Genomic DNA, 13586 nt, shown 5'->3' on the forward strand with positions numbered 1-13586 from the left:
TATTTACATAGCTTGCCCTCCTGGGAAGGGATATAATTCTCCGAAAGGTCTGTGTCCTATCATTACATATGCTGGCTTGCTTTGATTGGGCTTTCCTGGAGAGAGAATATTTCTGCCAACAGAATATTGCACCCATACAAGTACTGTTTTACCCTGAAGGCCAGCAGCATGTAGCTATCAGCTCAACAAAGGAAGACAAATCCTGTCTTGCAATCCAAATTGTCTATATTAGAACAAGTCTTAACATTTAGTATTCCAATCTTGAACACTGCCAGAACATCCTTGCCAGCCCCTCTGCCAGGGATGGGGCGGTTTCTCCTCTTACTTCTCTGAAAAGCGTGATTAAGTGGTTCCTGGATGCTTTGTTCTTAGGTGGGATAATTGATGTCTTCTGGAAAGCCAGTGGGAATTGCAGCTATCTGTCTGAGCCACAATTGATAAGCAAACAGGGCGAAGAGTACAAAGAGCTAAGAGGGCTCTATTCTCTTGAAACATGGTGAGAGAGGAGTTTCTCTGCACTCTACTCCTGCAGCAAAGAAAGGAATTGTTGGGGGAATAGCTTTGAGGGACAGAAACGTATTCTCCTAAATCAGATTTCTCTTGACCTCTCTCATTTGCTGTAGCTGTGTTCCCAGGGAGGCAAAATGAAGATCCATATGACTGTGTTAGCTGTGGCAAGTTTTCTTTTTTAATGCTAGATTTCTGACTGATGCAGATACTCCTAGGTCAGAGACAGTTTTCACCAGTAACTGCCAAAACCCTGGTTTTCAGCAAGATGAGGTTGCCCTAGTTCTCCCTGCCCATGCATCTCTTTGGTATGTTCGCACAGGGAAGAAAATGGATTCAAAGCCTCATCTTCCAAGAGGGCTTATTTCTCAACTTCTGTATGTTTTTATAAACCTTTTCAATTTAAGAACTAAAAGGACAACTTCCAAAGGCGACACGCTGAAACGATCAAAGATTTGGTGAAACTTTGTTGCAGAAGGCCTAAACACCTGCTCTCAGACATACAAAGGTGCTTTTGAGAAGTGATGCCATTTGACTGCTTTCATGTTTGTTGCAGTGAGCTGGTGGCAGCGAGCTACAACTGCTCTGTGCCAGCGCAAAGTATCGCAAAGAATTTTCTGTAGTGTGTGATTTTGAGCAATGCTGCTTTTTCTCTGAGTACCAGAGTGCGTGAAATCCACTTTTTTTTTTATTTTTATGGAGACGCTTACTACAGGATGTACTTGCCCTCAGATATGTTAGGCCCTCCTTCAACAAAATATTCCCTTTAGGGTTTTACCTAAAGATGAAGTATACTGAAGATTAGCTGTTCTTTAAATTCCAGCTCCTGGAGTTTAAGCTCATACAGCATGCCAGTAAATGCTGACAGTATCAACACGCTGCTTCATTTAGTTTTTTGCCATACGAAAAGTCCCCCAGCCATATTACTCAGCTTTTATACTGCACAGTGGTTGTGCACTCGTGTAGGAAATTTATATAATAAAACTCAATGTGAGACTTTATAGAAGGGAAAGACGATATTTATTCTAAACAAAACTGTTTTCAGTCACTCGTGCTTCTAGGTTTCACTCGCTTGTGCTCTCACCGCCCCTGCAGGCACCAAGCCTTGTGCATCCAGGTGCTGTAGGCAGGCTCCGTTGTGTGCTGCAGGGAGGACCAGGGACACCATCTGTCAGGCCCTCACTGTGTCTCCTGAGTTGTTCTTGACAACAAACCGGCTCTTGGGCTTAGTTTTTTGATGCTTTCTCGGGCTTGCCTGTTATTATGGTGTAATCTTTCACCTTGAGGTCTTGCTCTTTTTGATCTCTGTGGATCTTAAGCAGTGCTGCTACCTTTTTGTTCCCTTGTTTGTGGGCTCTTCGTGGCTGCAGTGTGCTTTCAGACAGGCTGTGGATGCGATACGCTCTCTAATCTTGTTGTTGGTCCTCTTGTTGTCAGAGGGCAGGTCTGCTGCTGACAGGTTGGTTGTGCTTTCTCACAAACAGATGTTTCCATTCATAATTCACCCAGACCAGTCTTAGCACTGGTTACAAATCTCTACAGCAGTATTTTCTTCTATGTACTTTAAAAGCTGCATGAGAGGACAGTTACCCACTGTAGCAAGTGCCTACCAGGTAGTCCCAGGACACCCAAGATTAGTGCAAGGATAAAATTCTGGATATTTCAATAACTCACAAACAAACTCCAGAGATTCAACAGAGATCTCCAGCTCCGTCCTGGCTCTTGCACAACATACATCTTGTTTTGGCTGAGTTTTGCTGCAGCTGCACGAGACCATGTACAACATTCAGAAAGCAATAGATTCTGGACTTGTGTGTAACTTGTTCCTGCCAATGACTTTTCTTTCTGAAAACACAGCAGAAAGACAAAAATGGACCTGGAACAAAAGACCGTTAACTGCCTAGTCCCTAGTAAGTGGTACTCGCCAGGCTTTTTGTTCTTGCTGGCTACTGCTGAGATGATTAAGTTACGGAGAGCTAATGTGATTTTCCCTTAGAAAAGCACAGCAAGTAATGACTAGCGAAGACTTAGAGGATCGTTCTTGTATTATCTGAGACTATGCTGCCTGTCCAGCAAGGAAGCATCTTGTTAGCCTTATCATCTCTCTTTCCCCACTGTGAGGGCAGCACCAGCCCGAGCCCTGCCTGAAGCCACCGCTGTGTCACAAGGGCTGGAGGCAGAATGCAGCCTGGCACATGTGCCGCCAGCACGGGCACCTCGCACCTCTCGGCTTTGTGCTGCCTCGTGCTGTTTCTACAAGTTTCTACCAGTTCTCTCATCTGTGCTGATGTGAACCAGTGCTGGGAAGGAACTTGGGCTGGGAGAGCTGCCTGCCCTTCTCTGCTTTACTGTGGAGCGATAGCTAAAAGGAAGCTGGAGAAAATACTGTCTTGGCTTGTGACTGTATGGCCACGTAAAAATTCACTTTTCTTCACCAAAAATTGCCCTTCATTTGAATAACTCAAATCATCATTTAAGAGTTACCAAAAGACTTGATTCCTAAATGCACCTTGGTATCCAAAGCCAGAGGACTTTTAGACTCTTTCATAGAAAATTATCTTTAGGGCTTTCATTTTATTTGAGTCCTTTTAAAAAAAATGTAATGAAATGTGTTGTTAATACACTTCAGGCTATAAGAAATAAAGGCCTTTTGAGATGGAAACTGGGAAAGGCACAGAGATTGTTTCTGTAATAGATCAAGAAATCCGTCAGCCTGTTCATCTACAGCACATGTTAAACCTGTTAAGCTTGACCAGGGTGACTTGGAAGGGATGTGACCTTGAGAGCTGCAGTTACAGCAGTAAATACAGTGAATCCCACCTTCGGCAACCTCTTGGGAACAGGCAAAATTGCTCTCTGAAGGCAGGTAGCTATCTTTTATTCAGCGCATCTGAGATGACTAGCAATTGCTAAAAATGGAGTTAGCCTGGTAAGTTGGGGAAGGGAATGGAGGAGGTCTTTGTACGAAATGCACTGCGTGGTTTTTATAGCACCATTTAGGTGGCAGGATTCATACAGCAGAAGGAATCAGATACGCGAGTGGAGCACAGTGTGTTACAGCACATAAGATGGCACATCAGAGTGCTAAAAACATTGCAGAAAGTGGAGTGGCCAGGAGAGAAGCTGAGCTTGTTGAGAGACAGAAATGGGGATATTGCCTGGCAGAGGAGAGGTGTGGGGTTACCTTGGGTTTGGGTCCTGCAGGGATAGATGCTCATAGAAAACCTTTCCAGCCAACGTGAAGGCTCCTGCAGCATTCACATCAACTTTGACAGGGTAAGGGGCTGTGTGCCCAGTCCCCTGACTATGTAGTCAGGTGTGTGTTGTATTAGTAATTCCTCATGCGCACCATAAATATTTTAAAGATGGGGGCAATGGTTGTTAAATTAACCAGTTCTGCCTTCCTCCTTAGCTGACAGATACCTGCTTGGCTTCTGTGTGTAAGATGCGATTTAAAAGACCTTAACATGCAATATGGATGAGCGTGATTGTTACTGCTGCCTGAAATTGGAATTCTGATGGGTTTTTTTATGCTCAAATAAAATAACTGTCAAATATGTTATCAATCTCAGAGGAGACTTCCCCCCTCCCCCTTTCTTCTGGATGAAGAAAGTATGTGTTGCTGTCCCTGTTTTTTTAAAGATAGAGCTGGAGAACTTAGGTAGGTGTTAGATGCAGACATACAGCAAATTTATTAGTTCAGCTGTGCAAGTCAAACCGTTCAGTTGCATGGCTGTGTGTAGGCAACTTGCTTGTTAACTGCAACTTTCTGTCCTAAGTGGACAAAAAAAAAGAAGTAATCTTTTAGGAAATATTTACGAGAACAGAACAATGATTTCTGAGCCCTGAGCCCAAACACACCCCATGTACACACTGGATGTGGTGGAGCACCTCTTTAAAAGCGTATTGCTTCTAAAGACTTGATAGCAAATAGGCGGCTGTGTGGATAGTGTGAATAAATCCATGAAAAGCACAAGACAAAATGTTATCTTCTGAAAATAGCTGTTCTCTGGGTGTGCTGGGGGGTGGCTGCGTGGAAGCTGCCTGGCTTCACCAGCACCCACCTGGCCGAACCCACAGCGGTGGAGCAGCGCGGCTCGGCAGAGGGCAAGATGTGCAGGTGTAATAGGGCAGCAGGAATGGGGATTTGGTCCAAGGGGGAGGACAGTCTTCTCGAAATACCCCTCCCCTTGACAGAGCTCTTCAATAAAAGGGTGTTACACCCCGCCTGTGAAGGGAGCAGGAGGTGAATACCTCACCCTACATTTCTTCCGCACAGATGTAGCAGGCAGTGTGTGGCCGTTACAGATTGGTACAGTCGAGACCAGTCCCAAAGTCTTGTAAGATAGAATTGAGAAGTACTGTAGCAAGGGCAAAAGAAAGGGAACATGCTGGTCTGTGCTTTGAACTGGTAATACTTGAATTGTGTTTGAGGTCTGATGTGCAAAGAGGAAGGGCTGGAGAAAGATGTGGAAGGAAAAAGTAAAGCAAAGCACAGGAATAAATTCTCTAGGGAGGGTTTTTAAGAATAGGTTAGGCAGTTGTCATGAATGATGTAAATAAGACTGCTCTGGCCTTGGGACCTGGGTGTGAACCGAGTTACCTGTGGAGATGGGTTCTTACCGTATTTTCTGTAAGTTTTGCAAGGTTTTGACAAGCCGATTCTGCAGATGCTTGCAACAGCATAATGGTATACCTGGCATACAGAGTCCCAGAAGCAATTTAAAAATAGATTTAGAAAAGAGGTCAGATAAACTCCGCATGGACAGGAAAAGAAATTAATGATACATTTTCCCTAAATGTGTCTGTGCTGTCACACACTCTGCATGCTAATGCGCCGCAGACGTTGGGAGGGGGTGTGGAAGAGGCTGAGCAGAGCCACATATGCGGCATGAGAGGGATCGGCACAGGTGCTCTGAATTTTCTTTATACCATTTCATATTGAAATCAGCACTGTCCATCTAAGCATTCAGATCTTGGGCAGTTTACAAGGAAACATTGAAAAGCTAGTTCTCCGTCCTAATACGTGTGAAGAGCAGCAGCCTTGCTGTGAGGGAACCGGCTGCGTGATGCTTTGCACGTGGAGAGGAAGGGCACGGATCTTTGCAAGAGGTGCGTCAGGGAGTGCTGCTAGCTTGAAAGAGTAGGGAAGCAAGCAGCTGGCAAAGAGCCTTTAAGCCACTCTTAAATTACACCACAGAGGACAGAGTTCATATGCCCTGACCTATAGCGTGCAACGCAGGAGCACAGTCTCCAGAGACTACTGCACAGATTTCCTAAATAATCAGGATTATGAATGTTGTGTTTAAAAGAAGAACATCTAGGCAATCTCAGCCCCAGTTTAAGGGCAGGGTTCCTAAGACTGAGCGAACACGCAGTTTTATTCTGCAAAAGAAAGAAATCGTTGGTGCTGTCACATGAAGTCAGGAATGGTAATGAGGACCATGTTCTGCCTGGGGATTCACCCGGGCAGCTGCGGGCCGGGCTGAGGGCTCTGCCTGCCAGCTGCAGCCTCGCAGCCCCGGCTCGGCGTGGGCTTGTCTCCCTCTCGCGGGTGTCCAAACGACTGCAGAAGAGCCGCTGTCCCCTGCTCTCCCGAGGTGTGCCCACGCTGCCATGCCTTCAGCAGCGCGGGGAGGCCTCTCTGCTGGCTGGCTGCAGTGCCAGGGACGGCTTGGGCTGACAAACGGGTGTTTTATCCATGTGTCTGAAATGCGGTTTGCAGCCTGTGTTGAGCCTTGGGGTGGAGCGCCTGTGCAAACTGTTCCTGGGGGGTTCTGCTGATGCTGCTCCACACTGGTGAGCTCCGAGAGCCCGGGGTCAATAGTACCCAGTGTCATCCTGCTGCTGCCTCCTTACCTACAGCCCAGGGCAGTGGTCTGCAGGTCCACTGGCAGAATGTCCTTCATTTGTCCTTGATGCCCTGGAGGTGTCGCTGACCTCTCCATGCCTTCAAGTCAGTAATGGAGTCACATTCGACTTGCAACGAATCCCGCAGCAAACCCCATAATCTTTAACTTCATTAAAATCATTCTCATTCAGCTGTGGCAAAGCAGAGCCCATGAATCATGATTAGCAAAAGCAGAGGGCCAGAGAAGAGATAATTAATTTCTTTTTCCTGTTCAAAAGGCTGTGCTGCCCTCACTCAGTGGAGGATTTGTGCCCTTTAGACAAAAGGCTGACAAGTGTCACCTGTTAATCCTCCCTGTGTGTGGCTGTTTGTCAGCATGAGATGGCCCTGCCGCAGCCTCGCTCCCCGGGGCCCTGCTGGTTATGACAGTTGCTATTTGCAAGTCAGCTGCGAAATGCCCCCTCTTTATTCCTCCAGCTATTTTTAGCACTTTTTTTCAGATTGCAATTAAAAAAAAAAAAAAAGCATATCTGGTATTTGTGATAACCAGGTTGTAGCGATTTCTCCCCTTAAGGGAGAGGCATGCTCGATGATGAGAGGGGAAGGGCTTTCCAGAGTCACTCCAGTGTGTATGAAATCCATCTGCTGGCTGTCTCCCAGGGTGGAGCTGCCACCGTCACCTGCAGCAGATCCCTTCGGGAGCATGTCTCCCTGCCAGCACATCTAGCGTGTGGTGGTTCAGCTGGAGGACTGGCTGCTGAATCAAGGGTAGGTGAGAAACGGCTCAGTTTCTTCAGAGGTCAGGCAGGAAAAGTCTGCTGAGCATGCAGAGTGGCAGGGGAGGACTCTTGGGAGCACCAGGGTTGCAATTAAAGAGCTGGAAGAAGTCACAGTGGTCCCTGGAGCTCTTTTCCTCCCTGCTTCAGCTGCAGGAAAAGCAAGCAAGTGAATGGGTAAGGTCTATCTCATTGATCTCAGAATCACACCATACGCAGCCCCCTCACCTCGGCATCCCAGCTCCTCTCTGAGCACTTGACAGACAGAGCTCACTGAGATGTATTTGAGCATCCTAAATTTAGCCGATGCAGCTAAATGGTTCCTGCTGTTTTTAATTCGCATTCGTACTAAATTTCTGCAGTTTTATTTTCCTCTTCCCTCTCCTCTCAAGGGAGAAGCAATGACTTTCTTGGAGGTAGCTTATGATTTTTCCAGACAGAAATTGTTTCCATTCCAGGGTTATTGGCAATATCCAAATATATGTCCAGGAATCGGTCAAAGCCAAGGAGCCTGATTTAGAGCTGCTGCTTCTGATGTCTAATAAAGCAGCACTGCAAAAGGTCAACCTCTGTGCAACATAGCAGCCAGTCCCGCCAGCTAATGGCATAATCTATTAAAGAATTAATTCCCTACATCTTCGCTTTCCAGTCAAATATAACAACGGGGAACATTAACTGTCTAACCTAATATTGAGTTTCATACAGTGCTAGTAAACCTATTAACTGAGGCTGTTAGCCAAACTGCCGGAGTCTTGACCTTGGCCTGAGTGTTTAAGCGGGCTTTTGGCATTCCTTTTGAGATCAGCCTCGGTGCTACAAAGCAGCAGCAGATTCACTCCAGCAGCAGCTTGACTGCTGTCCTTGCGAGGGTCCGCGCTTGCGGCACAGCCCTGGTGTCCCTGCAGCAACGTCCTGCCCTCCTGCTGTCACTTGCGCTGAGGAGCGTTCATTCTTTCAAGGTCATCCCAAGTGCTTGGACTTGTGAATCTGTGTGGAGATGACAGCAATGTTTAACTTTGCTGCAGACACTTGCCATTCATTTACCTTTAGCCCAACAGCCCTTGTTCTTGTGCTTTTTAATGCTGTTCTTCATGCTCTCCTGCTGTTTTGCTTTGGATCGTTGATGTAGGCTGCAGCATCGGCTGCTCCATTAGCAGGTGCTTTTATTTTCTCCTGAGCTGCCCTAGCTGCTGGGCAGAGCCTTTGCTAGCAGCGTTGTCCAAAGGAGGGGTAAGGAGGTGTGTGAGAGCACGGGGTGGTTTCTCTCCACGCACGGATCAGATACTTTGCATCAGCCTTTGACATGACTGTCTGCCCAGCAGGTAAGAGGAAACGGTTTCCTGGACAGGGTTTTTTTGGAGTATTTTGAGCCCTCAGGGGCCAGAAGGGTCTCACTCTTCTGTCCTGCAGCAAGCAGAGTTCTGCGAGTGGTCTTCTCCCAGCTTTGTGTCCCAATGCAGTAATGTGGCTGGACTTCACCCCGGAGAGGGATTGCTGCAAGACCTGCTTCTGGGTGTGCTGTGAGCTCTCACAGCGCTAGGCTTTGCTCCGTCCTGGATTTCCCCTCTGCTTTCCTGGTCCTCAGTGTCTTTTAATGAGCCTAAGCATCTGTTTTGCGCACAGCAGTGAACATTCCCCTGAACAGTTGTGAGTTGCCTTGCCAGCTTGTTATTTACGTGCTTGTTCAGGTCACATACTCCCCAGGGTAGGAGTGAGACCCAAGCTTGGCCCATTTATCTTCCACGAGTTGAGGAAAATAAAGAAAACGTTTACCTTCTGACTGATGGTCCATTATGTCTTTCTCTGTCAGGTCTCCTTTTGCTTGAACTATTTTGGGTTCTGTAAGCACTACTTTTCATCCTTTTTTGACTCTGTGGGCAGCTCAAAATGCCTGAGCCAGCAGGCTCAAGGAGTCTCGCTGGTCCTTGTGTGCACCAGGACTCAGTTCTTCCCTCCTTGTATGGGCAAATCATGAGCCTGATAAAGCCTGTCTGGCTCCGGGCTCCCCTGCTCTCCCCATCACACGTCCCTGTCCCTGTAGATTTACCAGTCCTGGGGACATCACTCTGTCTGTGCGCAGTCTATCAGCAGGAGCCTGGCTACAAATCCAGCATCTCTGCCCTGGTGCTGTGCTCAGGGTGCTGCTCCCCAGAGAGGGCTGCCCCAGCAGGCACCCGCTGGGTGGTGGGGCAGGCGGTGCCTGTCCAGAGGGAGCAGAGTGCAGCCCAGGCTGCCTCTGTCCCCAGTGTGGATGGTGGCACTAGGGATGCACTTAGCGCCTCTGCAGAGTTCGTGATACTGAAAACCCAAGAAAAATCTTAAGCTTTCTCTGCAATTAATGCTAATTATAAACCCTGCTGTTTCTATAGTATCTCAAAATATCACCCGGAGTGTTTGTGCAAACAGCGGATGCAGGGTGAAAAAACACCGAACTGCGGAAAATCCAGCCGGTGCAGAGTCGTTCCCCCCCCCCCCCCAGCCTGTCTTCCAGGACACCAAGACACCCTCCTCCCTTTCCACAAGGGTGACACTTGCGAAGAGCTCAAGGGCAGGTTTTTCCCTGCTGATGGCTCAGCAGCTCCCTTGTAGCAGTGATAACCAGGTTTCTCAGAGGGCCAGGTCGGTGCAGAGGGAGGGTGCGGTGCTCTGTGGAATTGTGGCCATCTCACTTAGTGCCCCAGTCACGGTGAGCTGAGCCACCCCCTGAACTGGTCCTGAGGATATGTCCTAGTGACATGTCCTCTTAGTCTCTAGTCTCGTGCACAGCAAGATGCTGAGGGGTGTGTGCGGGCTTCCTCATCTGAATAAATAAATATTCCTGTGGGGCTGAGAGAAGGTCTGCAAATAGCTAATGAGAGCTGAAATTAACACTTCTTTGGCTGAATAGGGTGTTTTTTTTAAAAACACTTCTTTTTTTAATGTCTTTCAAATGTAACTGGCTTTGCAGCGGGGGATCAATGAATCTTTGTGGCTGACTCAAGTTGCGTGAGCGCCCGCGGTTCCCAGCCCACCCCGCAGGCAGGCTCCTCTGCGGCTTCACTTGCGCTGAACGTGCAGCCTCCTCACTGCAACCCTTCTAAGAAACAAATCTGGGGAAGCAGGGAGCTGTGTCATTACATGGGTAATTGTCCCCCTCCAAGGATTTTTGGAAAGGTGTAGGAGGTTCGTAACTGTGCCTGACTTTGGTGTGCAGCAGGTTCCCTGGAGGCAGAGAGCAAAACCGGCGCGGTAGCATGGGTACCCCGGCGTAAAGCTCTTAATGTGTGTTTCATGGTTTAGCAGATGCCTGCAGGACAAACATAGGTGCCAAATGGTGGCCTCAAGCCTCCTCCTTGCCATTCACGGCAAGTTTTTGCGCAACCTCTGAAACAGCTGCATAAATCAGGATACCACCGTATAAATCTTGGTTTGTATCAGTGTACCCCAAGGTTTGACCCTTTTGCGTTGCTTCACCTGTGTCCACAGGCAGTGACCTGCATGTAGCCATGCCATAGATCAGCCTCAGGTGCCTGGTGATTAGATTTGGATGCTCGGTCCCCCCAGCAGGTTTTGTTTCACTGCAGTAACTGCAGCAGAAGTTTTGCTGGTGTTTGAGGGTATTGTCTCTTTAGCCTTGCACCAGCGTTCAGGTGCTCTTCATGATTGCTTCAGGCCCAGTCACAGAAACAGGTGTGAAGACCGCACAGTGGATGTGGTGGATGCTCCTGGTGTTGGGTGGTAGGAAATGGGGCCCTCTGGTCAAAAAGGAGATGCATCGCCTTGTATGTGTGTGATAAATAAATAGCAAACTGAGTCCCAAGGGGATGGATGCTAGCACCCCTCATCTCACTTTTAATTACTGCTCTAGATGCTTTGCTTTGTCCCCATAAACGAAGATTGGGAAGGGACAGCTACCAAGAGACATCCCATAAACTATGCTGGGAAGATTATAACACTACCTGGAAAACGTGACAGGCTGCGTATGAGCCTGAAAAGACAGAGAATTTCCTTACAGACAATTAGTTATAGTTAAACAAGTATCAAGCAACTGGTGCCTGTAATCATTACTGTGTTGCTTGTTTTTTTTTCTGTGGGGAAAGGGATTTTTAAATGGATTCCATGTAACTAAACTGCTTGGGAATCAGTGAGTTTTGCAAAGCAAAAAGGCTTCTGTTGATGTTGTTCATTTCAGAGATATATTACATCTGGTTCTTTAGTTACTGGGTTGCTTTAAAATGCAAATTAACAACTTGCCAAAATCAATTTCTTTTGCAGCTTGAATTTCAGTGGAGTCCATCTGGCATCAGCTGGGCAGTTCAGTGACTTCCTGGGGAGCATGGGACCCGCACAATTTGTTGGGCGTCAGACCTTGGCCACCACCTCGATGGGTAAGGAACACAAAATGTTAGGTGCCTTTAGTTTAACCTTGAACAGGCAGCTCGTACAAGCCCTAATAATGCGTCCAGCGTGTGCTGATTTACTGTTCTCCCGCTCCATTTCTCTGTTAAATCAAGTAAGCTTGGCTGAAAGGTTTTGCTGATTGCTGCAAATGCAGTGTTCGTAGGAGAGCACCAGCTTTGTGCTTTTCTCTGTGAGATCTGAAAGGCACAGACTAAGTAAAACGCAGCTGAAATCTTGAAAATGCATTGCGTGCATCTTCCTGTTTTTCTTGCTCTCTAAGGCCCACTGGGCTCTGTAAAGATTTTCTTATGTCCACCGTAATTGCATTTTCCAAAGCAGCCTGCAGTTCTAGGTGCTTCAGTTTGGGAGAGATGAGAGGCTAGCTGCCGCTGAAGAGTATGAGGCTGAGTCACCAAAGCCACCACGTTAGAGGGCTGGCAGTAGAGCTTGCTTTTGGAAATGTGGGCTTGAATCGCTGTAGAGCTGCTCCAGAGTAACGCAGGAGGAGATCAGGCACTCGGGACCTACAGTTTGTTAGAGCTCTAGCAGGTGTGACATGAAGACCGTTTTTTTTAAAAACATTTTAGTAACCCACAGAGGTATTGTTTTGAATGTCTTCTCTTTTGATGCTTTGCTTTAGGGGATGTGGAAATTGGCTTGCAAGAGCGAAATGGGCAGCTAGAAGTGGATATCATTCAGGCTCGAGGACTGACACCAAAACCCGGCTCCAAAACTCTGCCAGGTAGTACGCTTTGACTTCCTAAAGTAATTCACTGAGCCCCAGCCTCCTGCGATGCTTGCTGATAGGAGAAATTTTAATTCTGCTTGGCTTCTGCAGGAATAAGCACCCTGTATGCAGTATTGAAAATAAGTCTGGTTGAGCAAATCTTTTCACTGTTGTAAATGCCTTCTTTAGAAATACCTGAGACGTGGTACTCTGTCTTTTCTAAAGTGAGCATGAAGATTTTTTTCCTATTTGACCGTATTTATTTTTTCCAGCTGCTTACATCAAAGCTTACCTGCTAGAGAATGGCGTGTGCATTGCGAAAAAGAAGACAAAAGTGGCTCGCAAATCATTAGACCCTTTGTACAATCAGGTGTTACTGTTTGCTGAGAGCCCGCAGGGCAAAGTATTACAGGTAAGATGAGCAAGTCTCAAGTCTGCCCATCTCTCTTTTCCATCTCTGCTGGAAGATATTAAGTCTGGCAAGGGATCTGGATAATTAACATAGATGAGAAAAAGCCAATGCTTTCATTGAACCAATCGATGATCTGAATGTAACAAATGGAAAGAAAAACCTTTTTTTCATACTCAAACATTATTATTTGACACCCTGCCAGGTAACATGAGTGCCTACCAGGAAAAGATTGATCTTTATTTTTTTAATTCTTTTTGTCCCCACCCAGTTAGGAGATAGGTAGTACCTATAGATGCTGAACAATCTTGCAGCATAGGTTATCTTCTGCGTTTATACATATTCAGAGCACTCTGTGTTGGCCATCACCCAATCCTGCCTTTTTCTGCCTCTTCTTTTACTGCCATATATTTTCTGCCATGCTCATATTTTCAATTCTGCACCTATGTTTCCAGAGCAAAGAGTGATTTGCATTGTTAATCCATACCTAAATCATTTCCATCCAGTAAAGCCTGGCTAAAATCCACTGGTAATACTGATGTAATTAATCTGCGAGTTTCAATTGCTTACCTCCACTGGCACATGAATTGCTAGCTAACCTGCTGGATCCTTCTCATTAGTGAGCTCTTCCTCATTTACCTTAATTAGAAGCCTTTTGCCCCGTTGCAACAGGACTGCCTATTTTTGACTGAAACGGGGTGGGACCTGGCTTGGTCTGCTTTTGCCTTGCGTGGGTTTCCTTACCTGCTGCCTTGCTGCCAGGAAGGCACTTATTCCAGGAGAATAAAATGAGGAGCTTGGCTCTCTGCCGGTGGCAGTGCCACCAGACCAACTTTCTGCAGTGGCTTGCTCCATCTAATGCTGACCTAGAGCATTAATTTTTGTCTTTTAATTGACATTTGTCAGTAATGTTCTGGTTATTTGGAGCCTAGGGAA

General features: G+C 46.9%; 1 protein-coding gene across 2 annotated transcripts in view; it reads left to right on the forward strand.

Moving 5' to 3' along the window:
- RIMS4 (regulating synaptic membrane exocytosis 4) overlaps nucleotides 1-13586 on the forward strand; it is a 68714-nt gene that overhangs the window by 48573 nt on the left and 6555 nt on the right. For both annotated transcript variants that reach the window (XM_080405234.1, XM_080405233.1), the window contains exons 3-5: nucleotides 11389-11501; nucleotides 12155-12256; nucleotides 12514-12653. In XM_080405234.1, coding sequence (XP_080261360.1) covers nucleotides 11389-11501; nucleotides 12155-12256; nucleotides 12514-12653 — 355 coding nt within the window. The remainder of the gene's footprint in view (nucleotides 1-11388; nucleotides 11502-12154; nucleotides 12257-12513; nucleotides 12654-13586) is intronic.

The sequence above is a fragment of the Falco punctatus genome (genome assembly GCF_963210335.1).
Source record: "Falco punctatus genome assembly, chromosome: 10".
In the NCBI taxonomy this organism is placed as follows: Eukaryota; Metazoa; Chordata; class Aves; order Falconiformes; family Falconidae; genus Falco; species Falco punctatus.